The 19,331-nt window shown below is 40.6% G+C and overlaps 1 protein-coding gene across 10 annotated transcripts in view; it reads right to left on the minus strand.

Annotated features, from left to right (window-relative positions):
• Window positions 1-19,331, minus strand: part of MAGI1 (membrane associated guanylate kinase, WW and PDZ domain containing 1) — a 635,889-nt gene that overhangs the window by 79,284 nt on the left and 537,274 nt on the right. For all 10 annotated transcript variants that reach the window (XM_060109161.1, XM_060109156.1, XM_060109160.1 and 7 more), the window contains 5 exons: window positions 18,586-18,643; window positions 15,527-15,624; window positions 8,682-8,774; window positions 2,761-2,943; window positions 1,628-2,248 (listed from right to left, as the gene is read on the minus strand). In XM_060109161.1, coding sequence (XP_059965144.1) covers window positions 1,628-2,248; window positions 2,761-2,943; window positions 8,682-8,774; window positions 15,527-15,624; window positions 18,586-18,643 — 1,053 coding nt within the window. The remainder of the gene's footprint in view (window positions 1-1,627; window positions 2,249-2,760; window positions 2,944-8,681; window positions 8,775-15,526; window positions 15,625-18,585; window positions 18,644-19,331) is intronic.

Here is a 19,331-nt window from a genome sequence, read left to right on the forward strand (position 1 = left end):
GGGAGGGATAAATTGGAAGATTGGGATTGACATATACACTCTACTATATATAAAGTAGACAAACAATAAGGACCTACTGTACAGCACAGGGAACTCTACTCAATACTCTGTCATGACCTATATGGGAAAAGAATCTAAAAAAGAGTGGACATATGTATATGTATAACAGATTCACTTTGCGGTACACCTGAAACTGACATAACACTGTAAATCAACTATACTCCAATAAAAATCTAAAAAACTACACTCCAATTAAAAAAAAGAAAAAGAGAGAGGAAGAAAAAGAAGTAAATATACAAAACAATGGCTTGTGATAATAATGATCATGATAAAAGCTATTAAGAAATGGGGTGATGCAGCAGAGATTACATAGGAGTGCTGGGGGCTACTTTAGATAAGGAATCAGAGAAGCCCTCTCTCAGGAGGAGCCCTGAATGAGACCGAGCCAGCCAAGTGAAGAGCTGGGGAAAAGAGTCTTCCAAGCAGTGTAAACAGAAAGTGCAAAGGCCCTGAGACAGAAGGGCTTAGAGTAGTGAAGGCACTACAGAAAAGAAGCCAGGTGGCCAAGCACAGTGAGGAAGGGAGAGGAGTGTGAGATGAGGCTGGAAGAGTGGCTGAGAGCCACGTTTTGCATGCACACTGTGTCGACCAGGTCCAGGAGACTTAAAAGATAAAGGTTTTCAAAGCTTAATGGGTTTTAAAAGGCACAGTCTGATTTACATTTAAAGGTATTGAAACAGAGCAGGACCCTATGGTCCTTTCCACGCCATGTCCTCCACCTGCCTTTTGTCTGTAGAAAAACTTTACTCAAAGAATAACTTTAATCAGAGAAGTGAGAAAATGCAGAAGCTAAGGAAAACAGTCAAACAGAACCAAATAATAACAGTTTAGTCATTAAGCAAAGTCAGGGACCTTTAGTTCCTTCTCAAGGGCTAAACATTCACAGCCATATCCTTTGAGCTGGTTTGTAGATACAGAAACCCACACCAGGTGGAAGAAGCTAACTACATGATGACCAGACTGCAGCCATGACAGAAGCTGCCACAATTCTGAGAACTGGTCTCAAAGAAATGGGAACAAACTGACCCTGGAACTGAAGACTAACTGTACGTGAAACAATCAAGATGACACTGATCAGACCACTGCTTGGCCAATTTCAAGATGACTGTCAGAGCTGACTGTGCTGTTTCTGCACGTAACCCTCTCCCTCTGGCTATAAAAACTCTTGCCCACTGACTGTCTGCTGTGGGGGGAATTGGACTTTGGACATGAGTCCACCCTCCCCCCAGGTTGCCCACCTCTGAAATAAAACAAACTTTCCTTTCCACCAACCTTGCCTTTTTATTAGCTTTTGAGTGGCAAGCAGCCAGATCCCACTTTCGGTAACAGTATCACTCTAGCTGCATGTCCCTTTCTATAAATACATAAAGTATAAACATAACCTTTATTCTAAAGAGGCTAGCATTTAGAGAAATCAGAAGGCATTTTGAATGCATTTCCCAATATTTAAATAAAAATGATCTTAAAGGAACAGACATTCAGAAAGCCCCAAATAGCTACCTGATAACCACTAAGTACCACAATGGATTTGGGTTTAAAAACAATGAAAGATAATAAATCTACATACCTCCTCGTTGCACTAACAACGTGACCTCACTTCCCTTTGGACATTCGATCAGCATGTCCACAACTTGGTTGTGAGTCAGAGCCTGCACGTTCTTCTTATTAACTTCCACTATAAGATCCCCTTCCTTCAGGCCTCGGCACCTTGGACTGTCGACAATCTGTTTCACTCTTTGGCCGCCACCCCCAGGGCTGTCCGCAATAGTAAAACCAAAGCCCATTGGCCCTTTGACTATATGAACAGTTATAAGTTCTGGCTGAGTGGCTATGGAGGAAGCCAAAGAGACAGTGTCATTGGGGTAACCATGGGAACCGTTTGAAGCCACGTCTGCAGGGCTGCTTGGCCTGGCGTCCTTCATGCCATTGACTTTGCCTGTTTTACTACTGTGACTAGCCGGCGAGTCATAGGTCTCTTGCCCGTTCACAATAATTGGTTCTTTATCCAAAATGGCCACAGAGGTCACTAAACTCGTGTTGGGGTCATCTGGGTCAAAAGGCAATGGATAACCTCGGCAGAGTTCAAGGTCCACGCTGGCACCGATGGGAATGGACTGGAAGATTTTCACAACTTGTGCGTGCGTGTGTCCCAAAACACAGGTGTCGTTCACACTCACAATCACATCTCCTGCAAAAGAGTTGACGGTTAAAAAAACTGCCCAGAAAAGTTATATCAATTTTATACTATCAAATCCTACCAATACGAAGCTGAACTGAAACTGTTTGGGGGTAGTACCGTAAAGCACAAAGAGACTGCTACTATTAGTTATTTTATGCTAATCAGGCATTTTTGTAGCATCTAGTATCTTCCCTGCTAATGAGAATATAATGATCATTGAAAGAACATTGGAGCTTTCTTCTAAAAAAATTCTCACTATAAAAAACCAAGATGAGAATTCATTTATTCAAATGGATCTACATCTAGTAAATTACTGCCTTACTGTACTCAACAGCACCCTAACAGTTCCCCAAAATGGGGAAATGTTAAAATGCTTCAAAGCTTTTCATTTATACCAGGGAATGCATTTACTTAGTGCAGGAACCTTGTTCATTCGCCAAGTTTCTAAAGGACACTTAGAAACTTATGAAATCATGGTGTCATCTGGTCCTGACCACACAGGACCATGTAGTGTCTCATACCTGTTTCCATCTTGCCGTCCAACGCGGCGGGACCATCTAGGACCAAGCTCTTGATCTGCAGAAACTCGTCAGGCTCATCCCCTCCAACGACCGTGAAGCCAAAGCCACGACTGCTTTTCCGCAGCTTCGTGTGAATGAATTTGCCTTTCAACTCTGAAGGGTTTCGTGTAAAAAAGGGTTTGCCTGGATTAAAACAAGAAGTGTATAAGGAACATCACCAGGAGTGAAAAGATGAATTAACTAAGAAATGATAAGAACTTAGAGATAACTCTCCTAGCTCCTATGCTGGGGCATGTGGGCACAAAGGTGCCCTAAGAAAGTCCTCTCTTGGTTTCAGTACTAAGGGAGTTCCTAGGCCCCTTTGTGTAAGGAGGGGGCTAGGGTACATAGTGTGTCAGCACAAAGATCCAAAAGAAAATGTAAGAGAAGGATGACATTGGTGTCCATTGTCTGACATGGATCTGTAGTTTTACTGCATGCAGTTTGACAGCAAACTACATGAAGTTCTTCAGAGAAAGAGGAGTGGGTCTTTGCTTGGTGTCTTCTGTTTTGTCATAGTTTATATTTTCCAGTATGGTTTCCAATATATTGCTTTGTGCTTGGCTTCCACTTATAAAACCAATTAAGCAAAAACTTTAGCTTTCAGACAAACAGAAAATTCATTCTGAAATTAAATAGATAATACTAGGAGACACAGTATAGTCACAAAGAATAACTTGATAAAAATGGAGAATCACTATTTAAAAAATTAAAGAGTCATAACTCTACTGTGAATTGAATTCTAAAATTCACCTGATTTTTTCCTGTTTATTTGCATCTTTTAACAATTTGTGGAATTGCCTAGATATGTCTGCTGCTAAAACTTAATATTTAAAAAATGTTTAGGATATGTGGCTTAGAATATTTAAGGAAAAAGAAAAAAGCCTAAACTAAACAAAACAGTAACAAGAGCCAGATGGCTCCAAATTCAGTCGTCTTATTTAAAATAAATTAATAGATATACAGCTTCCAAACATGCTACCTAAGGTTTTATTGAGTTTTCTTGATAACATTCACAAATAACATTTTGTACACAAACCCAAAATTTTATTTTGGGTTTGGGCAATTCTCTGTAATTAAGAAGCTCATTGGAATTTCCCTGATTATCCCCGGTAGTGACAGTCATTCTATGCTCAGACCCTGTCAACTCTCCTAATTATATTTCCCATCTCCCGCCCTTGCCACTGCTTCTCCACCTGCCCTATTTCTTTTTTTCTTTCTTTCTTTTTTTTTTTTTTTTTTGCGGTACGTGGGCCTCTCACTGTTGTGGCCTCTCCCGTCGCGGAGCACAGGCTCCGGACGCGCAGGCTCAGCAGCCATGGCTCATAGGCCCAGCCGCTCCGCGGCATGTGGGATCTTCCCAGACTGGGGCACGAACCTGCGTCCCCTGCATCGGCAGGCGGACTCTCAACCACTGCGCCACCAGGGAAGCCCTGCCCATTTCTTTTCTATCAAAAATGTTATACAAATAAATAAATAAATAAAAATTAAAAAAAAAACAAACAGGAGAAAAAGTCTCCATGTCTCCATATACCCCTGCACTATGAGGTTGGCACCCAGGAAGGAAAGTTATTTTTGGTTAGCTGTCTCTTTTTTAAAAGGTCTCTGGGCACACATACAATATTTAATTGCACATTTCAAAAGTTTCTGGCTCTTAAGAAGGCTGTTTTAAATTGCCTGGAGTCACAAGTCTGCTCACTCACCTCCTCCTCTCTAGAGCAGTCCCAAGGCTGGTGGGAAGCCTGACAAACTACAGCCCTCTCACCGTGGCTAACGAAAGGTGAGACCTAGCAGGATTCACCATGCAAAGTCGTCTGCCAGAGCACCAGGGAGGTGATGTCAAGTGCAGCCAGGGCTTGTACTGAGACAGCTGCTATGGTAATTACTAGATGGAAAATCGAGGACCGTTGAGATAACCCCCAAATTTTCCTTTTCGGGATACGTGAATAGCAGACATTCTTGAGGCAGAGGCTACTGGGGCGAGCTCGAAGGGAAATGTATTTCACTTATGCAAAGACATCAATAGCCATCATCTTCTCAGTGAGGCTTTCTCTGTCCACCGTATTAAAAACTGCAATACCTCCTTCAACATTCACAATCCACCTTACCTGCTTTATTTTTGTTGTTAGCATTTACCACCATCCCACACAGTATACATCTTACTTATTGGTTGGGGGTTTTGTCTCCCTCTCCCCAACCCCTTGCAGGAGGGGCACTGCACATGCCCACACATACAACACTAAAGTGCAAACCCCATGAGGATTTCTGCTTGTATATCCAGCGTGTAGAACGCGGCCTGTTTCATTGTATGTGCTCCAAAAATGTGTGTTGAATGAATGAACAACAGCACAAAGAAATGAGATTTAACGTGTTGTTGAGAAGGCGGAAAGAGGTGGTTGAGTGTGTAAGTTTCCCACCCTGATTATAGGCAAAGTTAGAAAATGTAAAAATGTATCTGGCAGATTATTTGAATGAAATGTTTTAAAGCCATTAGCATATTTTGAGCTCAGAATGTTTTCAGCTTAAAAGAGACAAGAAGAAGACTTTGAAATTACACCACTGACTTCCTGTTTCCACACTTAACTAGGGAGGGAAGATCAGAGGGTTTCACATTTATGCACGTTTTATTAAGTTTTATGTATGGGTAGATCATCAGTTACTGTAGTTTTGGAAAAGAAGTGCTTTTCTACCCACAAGCAGTGGAATGTGGAGCTCTCTGCTGCAGCCCTGTGGCATGTGTCATTTTCTAAGAGATGCTGATCTCTTCACTAGTCACCGCTTGTAGATGTGGTTATGTGTGAGGATCACCTGGGCAACTTTTTTTTTTTGCGGTACGCCGGCCTCTCACTGTTGTGGCCTCTCCTGTTGCGGAGCACAGGCTCCGGACGCGCAGGCTCAGCGGCCATGGCTCATGGGCCCAGCTGTTCCGTGGCATGTGGGATCCTCCCGGACCGGGGCATGAACCCGTGTCCCCAGCATCGGCAGGCGGACCCTCAACCACTGTGCCACCAGGGAAGCCCCACCTGGGCAACTTTTTAAAGATGTACTCATTTCTAGGGGCGGCCCTGGACTCAGTGAATCAGGATCTTCTGGGTCTCGACCCAAACATCTACTCTTGAATAACCCATAGGTGCTTGCTTCTCTGCCAAGCTGCACTCTTCTTGGTAATACTGTTTGAATACCCTACACCGGTGCTGTCCAAGAGCATGTGTTGTGACGCAGGAAATGCTCTGTATCTGCACTGTCCAATATGGCGGCTGCTGGTCACATGCAGCTCTTGAGCCCTTGAAACATGGCTAGTGGAACCGAGGAACTGAATTTTTGAGTTTTTAATTGTAATGAACTTGAATTTAACTGGTAACATGTAGCCAGTAGCAGCCAAACTGGATGGCACACATTGAGACTATGCACTGAAGTATCTCACAAAAAACTATAACAAAAAGGTGTTAGCCAAAAGTTAAATTGTTCCTAATGACAGCTAGGGTTCAAATCTGGGCTCTACTACTTCCTGGCTGTGTGGCTTTGGGCAAGTTACTAAACCTCTCTCTCTGCCTGAGGGTCGGATGCATAAGTGGAGGTAAAGAGGGTACCAACCTCACCATTCACATGATGGTTGTACGGCAGAACTGTGGACAGATAACATAGGTAAAGTGCTTAGGGAGGTGGCTGCTGCATAAAAGAGCTCAATAAATGTAGGCTATTATTTTGATGATGGTGGTGGTGAAGTGGGTGGGGTAAACGGGCAGCTACAAAAATCTCTCTCTGAGCATAAGGTGAAAGATGGAGAGATTTCCTAAGAGCAGATCTCTTTAAAATTATTTGCTGGGATGAGAAGTACACTCTTGATCAGAAGCAAGTTTAGTTGAGCAGTGAACTCAGCAAAATTAATACCAAACAATCTAACCCTATTAGCTATATAGCTTCTTCCTGAGAGTACTGTCAGGAACGTAGACCAGGATGCTTAACCAGCAGGCAGGGAACTCAGAGTTGTAACCTATTATGATAATATCCAATTTAATGTTTCTCACAATTGCAGCTTGGAGTCAAAGGGTATGGATTTAAACTGGTTTCTGTATCCATTATTTCCAAAGATATGACTATATTTGAAAGACAAGAATCAGTGTAGAGACTATGCAGTAGAAGGGTTTTCAGAATAATGACTAGTTCCCACAGGGAGTTCAGTGAGCCTCTCCCAAACCCTAACCACTATGGGAGCCTAGAGGACTAAAGTAAAAAAGAAAAGGAAAAAAAGGCCTAAAACAAGAGAAGAATCTGAGATAAAGTTCCTAATAGAGATCAATTCCATCCGGACTCTTAACTCAGCTGGTGCACTAAGCATTTGGCACTCAGAACCTGTAACTTTAAAGCTTTAATTGATTTAATCTCTAAGACAATTCTTTAAGGAAGCTAGGTTGGTTATCATGGATGTACATACGTTGTTTCACACAATAATAAATGTAGCAGAGGTGATTAGGTCTAGTTCGGGGTATCCCCCAGTGGGAAATAAAACCAGTCTCCTGCCTCCACAGGATTTAAAGTCTGAAAGGAAACTGCTGTTAGATAATTGAACACAAATAAACACTAATTATCAACAGTTAAATTCTATAAATAAGAAGTTTAAGATGGGAAGTGTGAATAAGACAGGGGAATCCAGCAAAACCTTAGATGAGTAGAAGTTAGCAAAGCAAACAGTGGGAGGAAAAGACAGCTGCAAACAGGGAACAGCATATGCAAACGCCCTGATGTGGTCCATAGTTCTGCTGATTTAAGGAATTGAAAAGAGGTTCAAGGAACTGAAAAGTTAGTGTAGCTAACTTACCATGAGCAGGAAAATAAGACAACATGAGGCCGCAGAGGAATTTCATATTTAAAAAAATACAAAGCAGGCCACAATCATGTTGATATGAATTAATATGTTATTATCTTCTATGTTCTATCTGTATTAAAACCATTAACACCATAGAAAAGAATGAAATTATTTTATATAAGTTGATATTAATACCAAACTCATGACAATATCAGCTAAAAGGGAAACAATTTTTCTTATGAAAATTATAATGGAGGAATGAAAATTAGGGAAAAGAGTTATTCTACTTATCTTTTAATGTCTAACACATTTATTTCTTTTAAAATGTAGAGAGAAGGAACACAAATTTTACAGGTTTTTTTCATGGTTCTGTAACACAAACTCCCCAACACTATCAAATATGATGCTTGTTCTATTTTTTTTATTTAAAAGAAAAAAACTAAACAAAAAACCCCAAAACCTTGTCTATCCCTTAAGAGTAATGAGGCCTGAAAGTAACAAGATTCTGGAGCTTCCAATTTTCAAAAATGAATCTCTGTAGGGGATGCATACTACTTGTGAATGTAAATAAGTGAGACCCAATGAAGTGATGTAAAACATGCATAAATGCCAAAACTGCAGCAAGAATAGAGGTTAGAGTTTACAACACAATAATATCAAACCATTTTACATTTACAAGAAAATCTTAGTCAAAAGCAAATACGTTGACTAGAATCTTGAAATATCTAGTGTTGAATTTTCAGTGTATCTTATTTAACACAATATTAAATATCTGTGGTCTCTAAATCAAGGATTCACAACTCTAAGATGACTTTGCCCCCCACCCAGGGGCATTTGGCAATATCTGGGGACTTGTCTGTCACAAAGTGGGAGGGATTCTCCCGGCACCTAGTGGGTAGAGGCCAGGAACACTGTTCAGTGTCCTACAATACATACAGGACAGCCCACAACAAAGAACTGTCTAGGAACAATTCTTTGGAATGACTTGGGAGTTACAAGATTCCACTCTTTAAAGTTTCTTTAAAAAAATTAAAAATTTGAGCCAAATTAGGATGCAATTATAAAAACACTTTACCCTGAAGTGGAGCTTCTCTGGCCTGCTCCGGATTGCTTGGGGGGTGGTTTGGAATAAGAGGAGGCACGAGCGATGAATGATCTTCTGTCCATTCTACAAGAAGACAAGAAACAGTTTGCTGTTTTTCCTTCCACTTGCTTACTTAAGATTACTTACGTAGGTCGCTTTACTTAGGATTCACCTTCTTCTTCATTATAAAACTTAATTATAAAACTACCCAAACCTATAAAACCAGAAGCAGAGAGCTTCGAATGAAAAGAAACTGGTATCTGACCCCATTAAGGATAATAAGGTCCCTCCCACTGTGTGTGTGTGTGTGTGTGTGTGTGTGTGTGTGTGTGTGTGTGTGTGTGTGTGTGTGTGTGTGTGTGTGTGTGTGTGTGTGTGTGTGTGTGTGTGTGTGTGTGTGTGTGTGTGTGTGTGTGTGTGTGTGTGTGTTTCTGTCTCTTTCTCCTAAGATCTTTGAGGATAGAAATACAACCAATAAAAATACAACTAATAAAATCTCCAGGTCTGTCTGGCTGGACAGTACAAAGTGAGACCAAGTAAAAAATATCAGGAAAGATACAGAGTTAACTAAAGCTGGCCCAATATGGGAGAAACTTCTCTAATGCAATTTAGACCTAGGCTGGGCTGCTGAAGCCTGCTTGTCTGGGGTAGTGAAGGTGGGTTGTAGCAGTTTGCTAAGGTGCTATCCCCTATCATCTCTCAAACCCAAATGGGACCCATTACTAAAACTCCTGAGTCCTAAGTCGTACTCACTTTGGAGGCCCAGAAATAACCCACTATGAGTGACCCTTGAGATCTACCCCAAAGTCACTTTTCCAGCTAATCTAACGTAGTCAGTTGTATATGTACACTCAATTTTAACACTCATATTTCAATTGTACACTCCCATTCCCCAAACTGATAAAAAAAATTAAAAATAATTTTAAATAGAAAGAGATTAAGGTAGAAAGGAGACCTTTTCAATGGGTGAGTATACTCACACACACATAGACACATACAAACACACTCTCTCTAAAATATAGTCTATGGCAGTGGTTGTCAAACTATGACTTACAGGCCAAGTTGGTCCCAATGTCTATTTTTATAAAGCTTGTAAGCCAAGAATGGTTTCTACATATTTAAATGATTGAAAAAAGTCTAAAAAGAATATTTTGTAACACATGAAAATTACATGAGGTTCAAATTTTAGTGTTCACACATAATGTTTTACTGAAACACAGCCATGTCCACTTGTTTACATATAGTCTGTAGCTGTTTTCATACCATATGGACAGAGATGAGTGGTTTTAATAGAGACTGTATGAATAGCAAAGCCTAAAGTATTTATTATATGGCCATTTACAGAAAAAGTTTGCCAACTTCCATGCTATGGTCTATATTTATTATATTCAATATTATAATAAGAGAAGTATTATGCTTGATATTCATATACCTGATATTCACATATTACATTGAAGGGGTACTAAGCCTATTATTTTTAAAGATTGCAATGAAAAATGAGGAAACACCTAAGCACCTATTAATAAATAGATGGCTACATGAAGTGCAGAGATTCATAAAAGGGAATAATATGCAGTCATTAAAAATTACAAGGTAGGAAACCTTCAAGATGGCAGAGCAGTAAGACATGGAGATCACCTTCCTCCCCACAAATACATCAGAAATACAACTACAGGTGGAACAACTCCTACAGAACACCTACTGAACCCTGGCAGAAGACCTCAGACCTCCCAAAAGGCAAGACACTCCCCACATACCTGGGTAGGGCAAAAGAAAAAAGAATAAACAGAGACAAAAGAATAGGGACGAGACCTGCACCTCTGGGAGGGAGCTGTGGAGGAGGAAAGGTTTCCACACACTAGGAAGGCCCTTCAATGGCACAGACTGGGGGTGGGCGGCGGGGAAGCTTTGGAGCCACGGAAGAGAGCGCAGCAACGGGGTGCGGAGGGCAAAGCGGAGAGATTCCCGCACAGAGGATCGGTGCTGACCGGTGGGCACTCACCAGCCTGAGAGGCTGGTCTGCTCACCTGCTGGGGTGGGCGGGGGCTGGGAGCTGAGGCTTGGGCTTTGGTCGGATCCCAGGGAGAGGACTGGGGTTGGCTGTGTGAACACAGCCTGAAGGGGCTAATGCACCACAGCTAGCCGGGAGGGAGTCCGGGAAAAAGCCTGGACTTGCCTAAGAGGCAAGAGACCACTGTTTCAAGGTGCGCGAGGAGAGGGGATTCAGAACGTCACCTAAACGAGCTCCAGAGACAGGCGCGAGCCGCGGCTACCAGCGCGGACACCAGAAACGGGCATGAGACGCTAAGGCTGCTGCTGCAGCCACCAAGAAGTCTGTGTGCAAGCACAGATCACTATCCACACCTCCCCTCCTGGAAGCCTGTGCAGCCCGCCACTGCCAGGGTCCTGTGATCCAGGGACAACTTCCGTGGGAGAACACACGGCACGCCTCAGGCTGGTGCAATGTCATGCCGGCCTCTGCCGCCGCAGGCTCACCCTGCATCCGTACCCCTCCCTCCCCACGGCCTGAGAGAGCCAGAGGCCCCAGTCAGCTGCTCCTTTAACCTTGTCCTGTCTGTAGGAACGCCCTCAGGTGACCTATACACAGAGGCAGGGCCAAATCCAAAGCTGAGCCCAGTGCGGACAAAGAGAAAGGGAAATCTCTCCCAGCAGCCTCAGGACCAGCGGATTAAATCTCCACAATCAACTTGATGTACCCTGCATCTTTGGAATACCTGAATAGACAACAAATCATCCCAAAACTGAGGTGGTGGACTTTGGGAGCAACTGTAGACATGGGGTTTGCTTTCTGCATCTAATTTGTTTCTGGTTTTATGTTTATCGTAGTTTAGTATTTAGAGTTTATTATCATTGGTAGATTTGTTTATTGATTTGGTCGCTCTCTTTATTTTTTTTTTATATATAGATATCTTTTTTTTCCTTTTTTTCTTTTTGTAAGTGTGTATGTGTATGCTTCTTTGTGTGATTTTGTCTGTATAGCTTTGCTTTTACCATTTGTCCTAGGGTTCTATCTGCCCTTTTTTTTCTTTTTTCAGTATAGTTTTTAGCGCTTGTTATCACTGGTGGATTTGTTTTTTTGGTTTGGTTGCTCTATTCTTCCTTTCTTCCTTTATTTAAATTATTTTTTGTATTTTTTAATTAAAATTTTTTTTTATTTTAATAACTTTTCATTTCCTCCCTCCCTTTCTTCCTTCCTTCTTTCTTTCTTTTTTTTCCTCCCTTTTCTTCTGAACCGTGTGGCTGACAGGGTCTTGGTGCTCCAGCCGGGTGTCAGGGCTGTGCCTCTGAGGTGGGAGAGCCGAGCTCAGGACGTTGGTCCACAAGAGACCTCTTGGCTCCGCGTAATATCAAATGGCAAAAGCTCTCCCAGAGATCTCCATCTCAACGCTAAGAACCAGCTCTACTCAATGACCAGCAAGCTACAGTGCTGGACACCCTATGCCAAACAACTAGCAAGACAGGAACACACCCCCACCATTAGCAGAGAGGCTGCCTAAAATCATAAGGTCACAGACACCCTAAAACACACCACCGACGTGGTTCTGCCCACCAGAAAGATCCAGCCTCATCCACCAGAACACAGGCACCAGTCCCCTCCAACAGGAAGCATACACAACCCAATGAACGAACCTTAGCCACTGGGGGCAGAAACCAAAAACAACAGGAACTATGAACCTGCAGTCTGCAAAAAGAAGACCCCAAACACAGTAAGTTTAGCAAAATGAGAAGACAGAGAAACACACAGCAGATGAAGGAGCAAGCTAAAAACCCACCAGACCAAACAAATGAAGAGGAAATAGGCAGTCTACCTGAAAAAGAATTCAGAGTAATGATAGTAAAGATGATCCAAAATCTTGGAAATAGAATGGAGAAAGTACAAGAAACATCTAACAAGGACCTAGAAGAACTAAAGAGCAAACAAACAATGATGAACAACACAATAAATGAAATTAAAAATTCTCTGGAAAGAATCAATAGCAGAATAACTGCAGAAGAATGGATAAGTGACCTGGAAGATAAAATGATACAAACACAAAGATGATACAAACACATGGAGAGATATACTATGTTCTTGGATTGAAAGAATCAACATTGTGAAAATGACTATACTACCCAAAGCAATCTACAGATTCAAAGCAATCCCTATCAAACTACCAATGGCATTTTTCACAGAACTAGAACAAAAATTTCACACTTTGTATGGAAACATGAAAGACCCCGAATAGCCAAAGCAATTTTGAGAATAAAAAACAGAGCTGGGGCTTCCCTGGTGGCGCAGTGGTTGAAAGTCCGCCTGCCGATGCAGGGGACACGGGTTCGTGCCCCGATCCCGGAAGATCCCACATGCCGCGGAGCGGCTGGGCCCGCGAGCCATGGCCGCGGAGCCTGTGTGTCCGGAGCCTGTGCTCCGCAACGGGAGAGGCCACAGCAGTGAGAGGCCCGCGTACAGCAAAAAAAAAAAAAAAAAAAAAAAAACAGAGCTGGAGGAATCAGGCTCCTGGTCTTCAGCCTATACTACAAAGCTACAGTAATCAAGATAGTATGGTACTGGCACAAAAACACAAATATAGATCAGTGGAACAGGATATAAAGCCCAGAGATAAACCCATGCACATATGGTCACCTTATCTTTGATAAAGGAGACAAGAGTATACAATGGAGAAAAGACAGCCTCTTCAGTAAGAGGTGCTGGGAAAACTGGACAGCTACATGTAAAAGAATGAAATTAGAACATTCCCTAACACCATACACAAAATTAAACTCAAAATGGATTAAAGACCTAAATGTAAGGCCAGACACTATAAAACTCTTAGAGGAAAACAGGCAGAACACTCTATGACATAAATCACAGCAAGATCCTTTTTGACCCACCTCCTAGAGAAATGGAAATAAAAACAAAAATAAGCAAATGGGACCTAATGGAACTTAAAATCTTTTGCACAGCAAAGGAAACTATAAACAAGATGAAAAGACAACCCTCAGAATGGGAGAAAATATTTGCAAATGAAGCAACTGACAAAGGATTAATCTCCAAAATATACAAGGAGCTCATGCAGCTCAATACCAAAAAAACAAGCAACCCAATCCAAAAATGGGCAGAAGACCTAAATAGACATTTCTCCAAAGAGGATATATAGATTGCCAACAAACACATGAAAGGATGCTCAACATCACTAATCATTAGAGAAATGCAAATCAAAACTACAATGAGGTATCACCTCACACTGGTCAGAATGGCCATCATCAAAAAATCTACAAACAATAAATGCTGGAGAGGGTGTGGAGAAAAGGGAACTCGCTTGCACTGTTTGTGGGAATGTAAATTGATACAGCCACTATGGAGAACAGTATGGAAGTTCCTTAAAAAACTAAAAATAGAACTACCATACAACCCAGCAATCCCACTACTGGGCATATACCCTGAGAAAACCATAATTCAAAAAGAGACATGCAGCACAATGTTCACTGCAGCACTATTTACAATAGCCAGGACATGGAAGCAACCTAAGTGTCCATCGACAGATGAATGGATAAAGAAGATGTGGCACATATATACAATGGAATATTACTCAACCATAGAATGAAACGAAACTTGAGTTATTTATAGTGAGGTGGATGGACCTAGAGTCTGTCATACAGAGTGAAGTAAGTCAGAAAGAGAAAAACAAATACCGTATACTAACACATATATATGGAATCCAGAAAAAAAAAGAATGGTTCTGAAGAACCTAGGGGCAGGACAGGAATAAAGACACAGATATAGAGAATGTACTTGAGGACACGGGGAGGGGGAAGGGTAAGCTGGGACGAAGTGAGAGAGTGGCATGGACATATATACACTACCGAATGTAAAATAGATAGCTAGTGGGAAGCAGCCGCATAGCACAGAGAGATCAGTTCAGTGTTTTGTGACCACCTTGAGGGGTGGGATAGAGAGGGTGGGAGGGTGATGCAAGAGGGAGGAGATATGGGGATATATGTATATGTATAGCTGATTCACTTTGTTATATAGCAGAAACTAACACACCACTGTAAGGCAATTATACTCCAATAAAGATGTTTAAAAAAATTTTTAAAGGTTAAAAAAAGGTAAATCTATATTAAGTAGCATTGAAATTTGTGCAAGAAATATATTTAAGTGACAAAAACAGGTCACAAAACTAATACAAATACATAATATATTAATATATATAAATTATAATCTACTTTTTGTAAAAAGATGCATATTTGTACATCCCCAGAAAATTTCTGCACAGTGTTTATTGCTGAGAATGGGATGGGAGCCAGTAGGGCCTCCACTGGCTTAAATGGAGAACTTAAATGTTCTCCACTCCTGAATTGTTCATATTTTTGTGAAGAGCGTGAACTAACTTGTAATTTTTTAAAAGCACTGAAAATTAACAGCGTTTTCTATTCTTATATGTAATGTTCCTAAACTTAAAAGTTAGTTTCATACCCAGCACCTCCTCTTAACGTGCTAAAAGTGGTTTGGATTTAGATACCAGGTGCTGTGCAAAAGCTACTGAGCACAAGGTAGTTCTTTCACCTTCAGAACTGTTCTCCAATGTAACGGCAGCCCCTTTCTAAATTAGAGTGGAGATTGGGTGCTTTTAAACTGGGCCCCCCACTTTAGCTGTCCAGGTTCAGGGTATGGAATCTAGCAGAGGCTCTGCATTACTCCCCACCCTTCCAGGACATCAAGTCCCCAGCACCGCAAAGGACGTGATGCTCGTGGCCAGTTCTGACCACACGGGGGTGTCAGCGCCCAGGCTTTGCCCGGAGCTCCTTGGCCCACAGATCCCGGGAAAGCGAACCTTCTGGCTGCTGCTGCTGCTGCTGCTGTTGCTCCAGCTGCTTCTTCCGTTTGGCTTCTAGAACCGGGTTCTCATATTGTGTCTTCCTGTTGATGTGGCTGGAGCAGAAGGCAGATTGCATTCAGTTAGGAAACATTGCATCCCACAAGCAAAAAGCCAATCAGTCCAAGTCCCCTGATTAGACCTGAGCAAAGCAGGTGGTCTGAGATGTTGAGCATCTTATGTCAAAAAGCACAGTTAGGAAGATACAATAAAATAAAAAGAAAAATGAATGGTTTCCATATACTGACTGCTTATTTGTACCAAGCACTGTGCTACCAGCTTTACATGCATTTTATTTTAAAAATCTTCAATAAATGCTAGGATAGAGGTCCTATTTTTATTCTTACTTTATGGATAAGGAAAGGAAGTTTCTGAGCAGTTAAGAAACAGCTCACCTAACAAAACAGAACTAGTCAACAGTAAAGAGGATTCAAGCTCAGACTGGCCTGCTTTCAAGTCCCAGGATTATAACTACTGACTCTGCCAAATGCCCAAGGAATCACGTGACAGGAGGGTGTTTCTTTAATTCAACAAGAAGTCGATTATAGAATTATTTTAAAAGGAGATTAAAGTGAAGATGTGGTGTTGTCTGTAATAAGTAATGCCAGAAATTCTGCGTAACTTTCTACAATAGAGTTCACGGAAGCATAAGCATTTCCCAAACGATCAAGTTAAAAGAAGGACTCTACCAACATCTGTCAACTATTCTGATCAATAGGCATGGAGTCAGGATTCAAAGGATAAGCCTTAGGCAAAAAGACTCCAAATGCAGCTAACCTAAGCAAATGTGATGTGTTCAAAGTGACAAAGACCCAGATACTTCAGATGGCTCCAAAACTAATAAGGCCAAGGCAAGATAAAAATACACACATACACACACACAAACATATATATAAATCCAAATGCATATTTTTTTGCCATCACCTTATTTAGTGTATGTATATGTACATACACACATAGTACACAAACACACAGACACACAAGCATAAACATATTCCTATCTTTTTTCCTTCATCAAAATCATACTTCATAAGAATTTTGAAAATATTCCTATTATGTGATTATTTAGAACTCAAAATATTTTTTCAAGCCAGGCTTTATTTTTTAAAGACAGGCTTGTCAAGTAGGGTGGATAGACCGACTACCCTTAATTCCTATTACAGGACTACTTGTTTATTTCCTAATTCTGGTAGGCAATTTCATGCTAAGATATAGTCTAACATTCACAGGCACATGGATCTGAGAAGACAGGGAGGAGAAATGTATGGTAAGGTAACAACTCGCCCCTCACTCCAAGTCTCTTTATCCATCAAAGCTGTAGTCATCTATTCTTTTTCTCTTTTGATGCACAAATTATTTGAGGGAGAACTCAAAACAAGCCCCAATTAGACGGGAGCCCCACTGTATATCTTGAGAAAAATGATCTGTAGGGCACACAGAGGAATTTTATGAGGGTCAGAGAAACGACTAAGATCACCTTTCTTTTTCTTTTAAATTTTTTAAAATTAAAAAAATTTTTATTGAAGTATAGTTGATTTACAATGTTGTGTTAATTACTGCTGTACAGCAAAGTGATTTGGTTTTATATATATATATATATATACACACACACACACACATACACACACACACATTCTTTTTTAAAAAAATGTTCTTTTCCATCATGGTTTATCACAGGATACTGAACATAGTTCTCTGTGCCACACAGTAGGACTTTGCTGCTATCCATTCCATATGTAAAAGGCTACATCTGCTCACCCCAACCTCCCACTACATCCCTCCCCCAATCCCCTCCCCCTTGGTAACCACCACTCTTCTATGACTGTGATTCTGTTTCTGTTTCATAGGTAGGTTCATTTGTGTCATATTTTAGATTCCACGTATAAGTAATATCATATGGTATTTGTCTTTCTCTTTCTGACTTACTTCACTTAGCATGATAATCTCTAGATGCATCATGTTGCTGCAAATGGCATTCAAGTTTACCTTTCTAATGCCCCCAATCCCCAATCTTTCTGTTAGGTAAAGAGGTGGCAATGTGAGTACTGACCAAAGACACTTGCTATATTGAACTCGTAATTTTTTACAATAAGATGCTGAGCATTTTATGGCCTGGCATTGTTGCATCATATGTTTCTATCACCAGGGTATTATATGAATAACTTTTCATTGCCCGCAGCATGAGTGATAGAAAGCGCTCCAAGTTATCTTCATTGTGGCAGGTAGGATTTTGATGACAGAACATTTATATGGCATGTGTTTCTTTTGTAAGATCTTTTATTATTTATTACTCATCTTTCTCAGAGGAAATGATATAAAACATTTTTCAATGTTTACCGAGTTAAGTTTCTTTTATTTTCTTTGAGTATCATCCTACCAATATATAGTCGTGATGAAAGGACCAAGTGTATGCCTCTTGCTAGAATAAGGTACATGGTAAAGAGGTAGTGATGAGGGTTTGAGACTCTTAGAAATGGAACACAGGAGCCACAGGTATGGTGAAGGCAAAGAGGCTTACACAGTCTTGCCACTTAGGCTAGTTCTCAATTTCCTTCTTAATTGCGGCAGCATTTCATATATTATTTAGATCTGTCTGACCCTTCTGGAAAGTCTGAATGAATAAATAAATGATTACTGAGAACTTCAGACTTAAGCAGGGCAAGAAATAGGCAAAACTGATTCTTTTCCTGAAGATAAACAACCCATACTCAGTGTACTGACTCCTTGCTTTTCTCATTCATTCAACTAATACTTATTATTCAGTACCTGCCATAGGCCAGGACTGTGTTGGGCTTTGGTAATACAGTGATAAACAGAAGACATGAATACTGCCCTCATGAATTTTATAATATAATTTATCATCATTAGATTTGCTGAATACTTTTTCATTATAAAATTAATATTATGTTACTATTATTACTCTGTTTGTACCTTATCACAATGGCAAACTCTGTTCAGCATAAATGTAAATAATTACAGAAGGGTGCAAACTCAAATGTGTTTTAACGGGCACTTACTCTACATAGTAGATACCATAGACAGGGTCATCAATCTTTTCCCAACCAGCAGGCAGTTCTGAAAAAGAAAAGAACATTTAGAGCAAGAAGAGCATATGCTTGAAGAGCCTAAGGATTTTCAACAACTGGGTTAGGCAAAAAAAGAAAGACTCATAAAATAATGCCTTAAATCCAATTAAAACTGTGTATCCTAACTAAAAAAAAAAAAAAAAAAAAAAAAGAGTGAGAATTATTTTATTGGTGTATTTTTCTACATGAAGAGCAATTCTTTACTGATATTTTGCACAAGCAAATGAAACTTAATAAAATGCCGTCTCAGGTGCCTTCATTCTAAATCAACTATTAAATGAGATTTTAATGGAAATATAGTTAAGTTTTGCCTCGAACGCCTATTTCCTATTTTAAATGTTTGCTGTTTTCTCATTTTATTGCTAGACTACCTTATCACACAAGCAAAAATGGATGAATGTTTCCTTTCATTTTCAATACAACAGTGCCGTTTCTGCTCTCCCTGGAATAAATTAAAATTTGCATCTTATTTTCTCCTTGTTCCTAATTAAAATGCTACCAAGTAAATAAAAATGGCCACCTGGAGTTGGATTTTTGAATTGCACACATCTATCAATTGCTATATCTGGACAGGCCCATCTTCACGGGGGCTGTGCCTATGAAAGCAGAAACACAGGTCCTGCTCTCCAAGACTCACTACCTAAGGGGGTAGACTTTATTCCTTTAAATGTGGTGGT

Source organism: Mesoplodon densirostris, chromosome 10 (genome assembly GCF_025265405.1).
Source record: "Mesoplodon densirostris isolate mMesDen1 chromosome 10, mMesDen1 primary haplotype, whole genome shotgun sequence".
NCBI classification, from domain to species: Eukaryota; Metazoa; Chordata; class Mammalia; order Artiodactyla; family Ziphiidae; genus Mesoplodon; species Mesoplodon densirostris.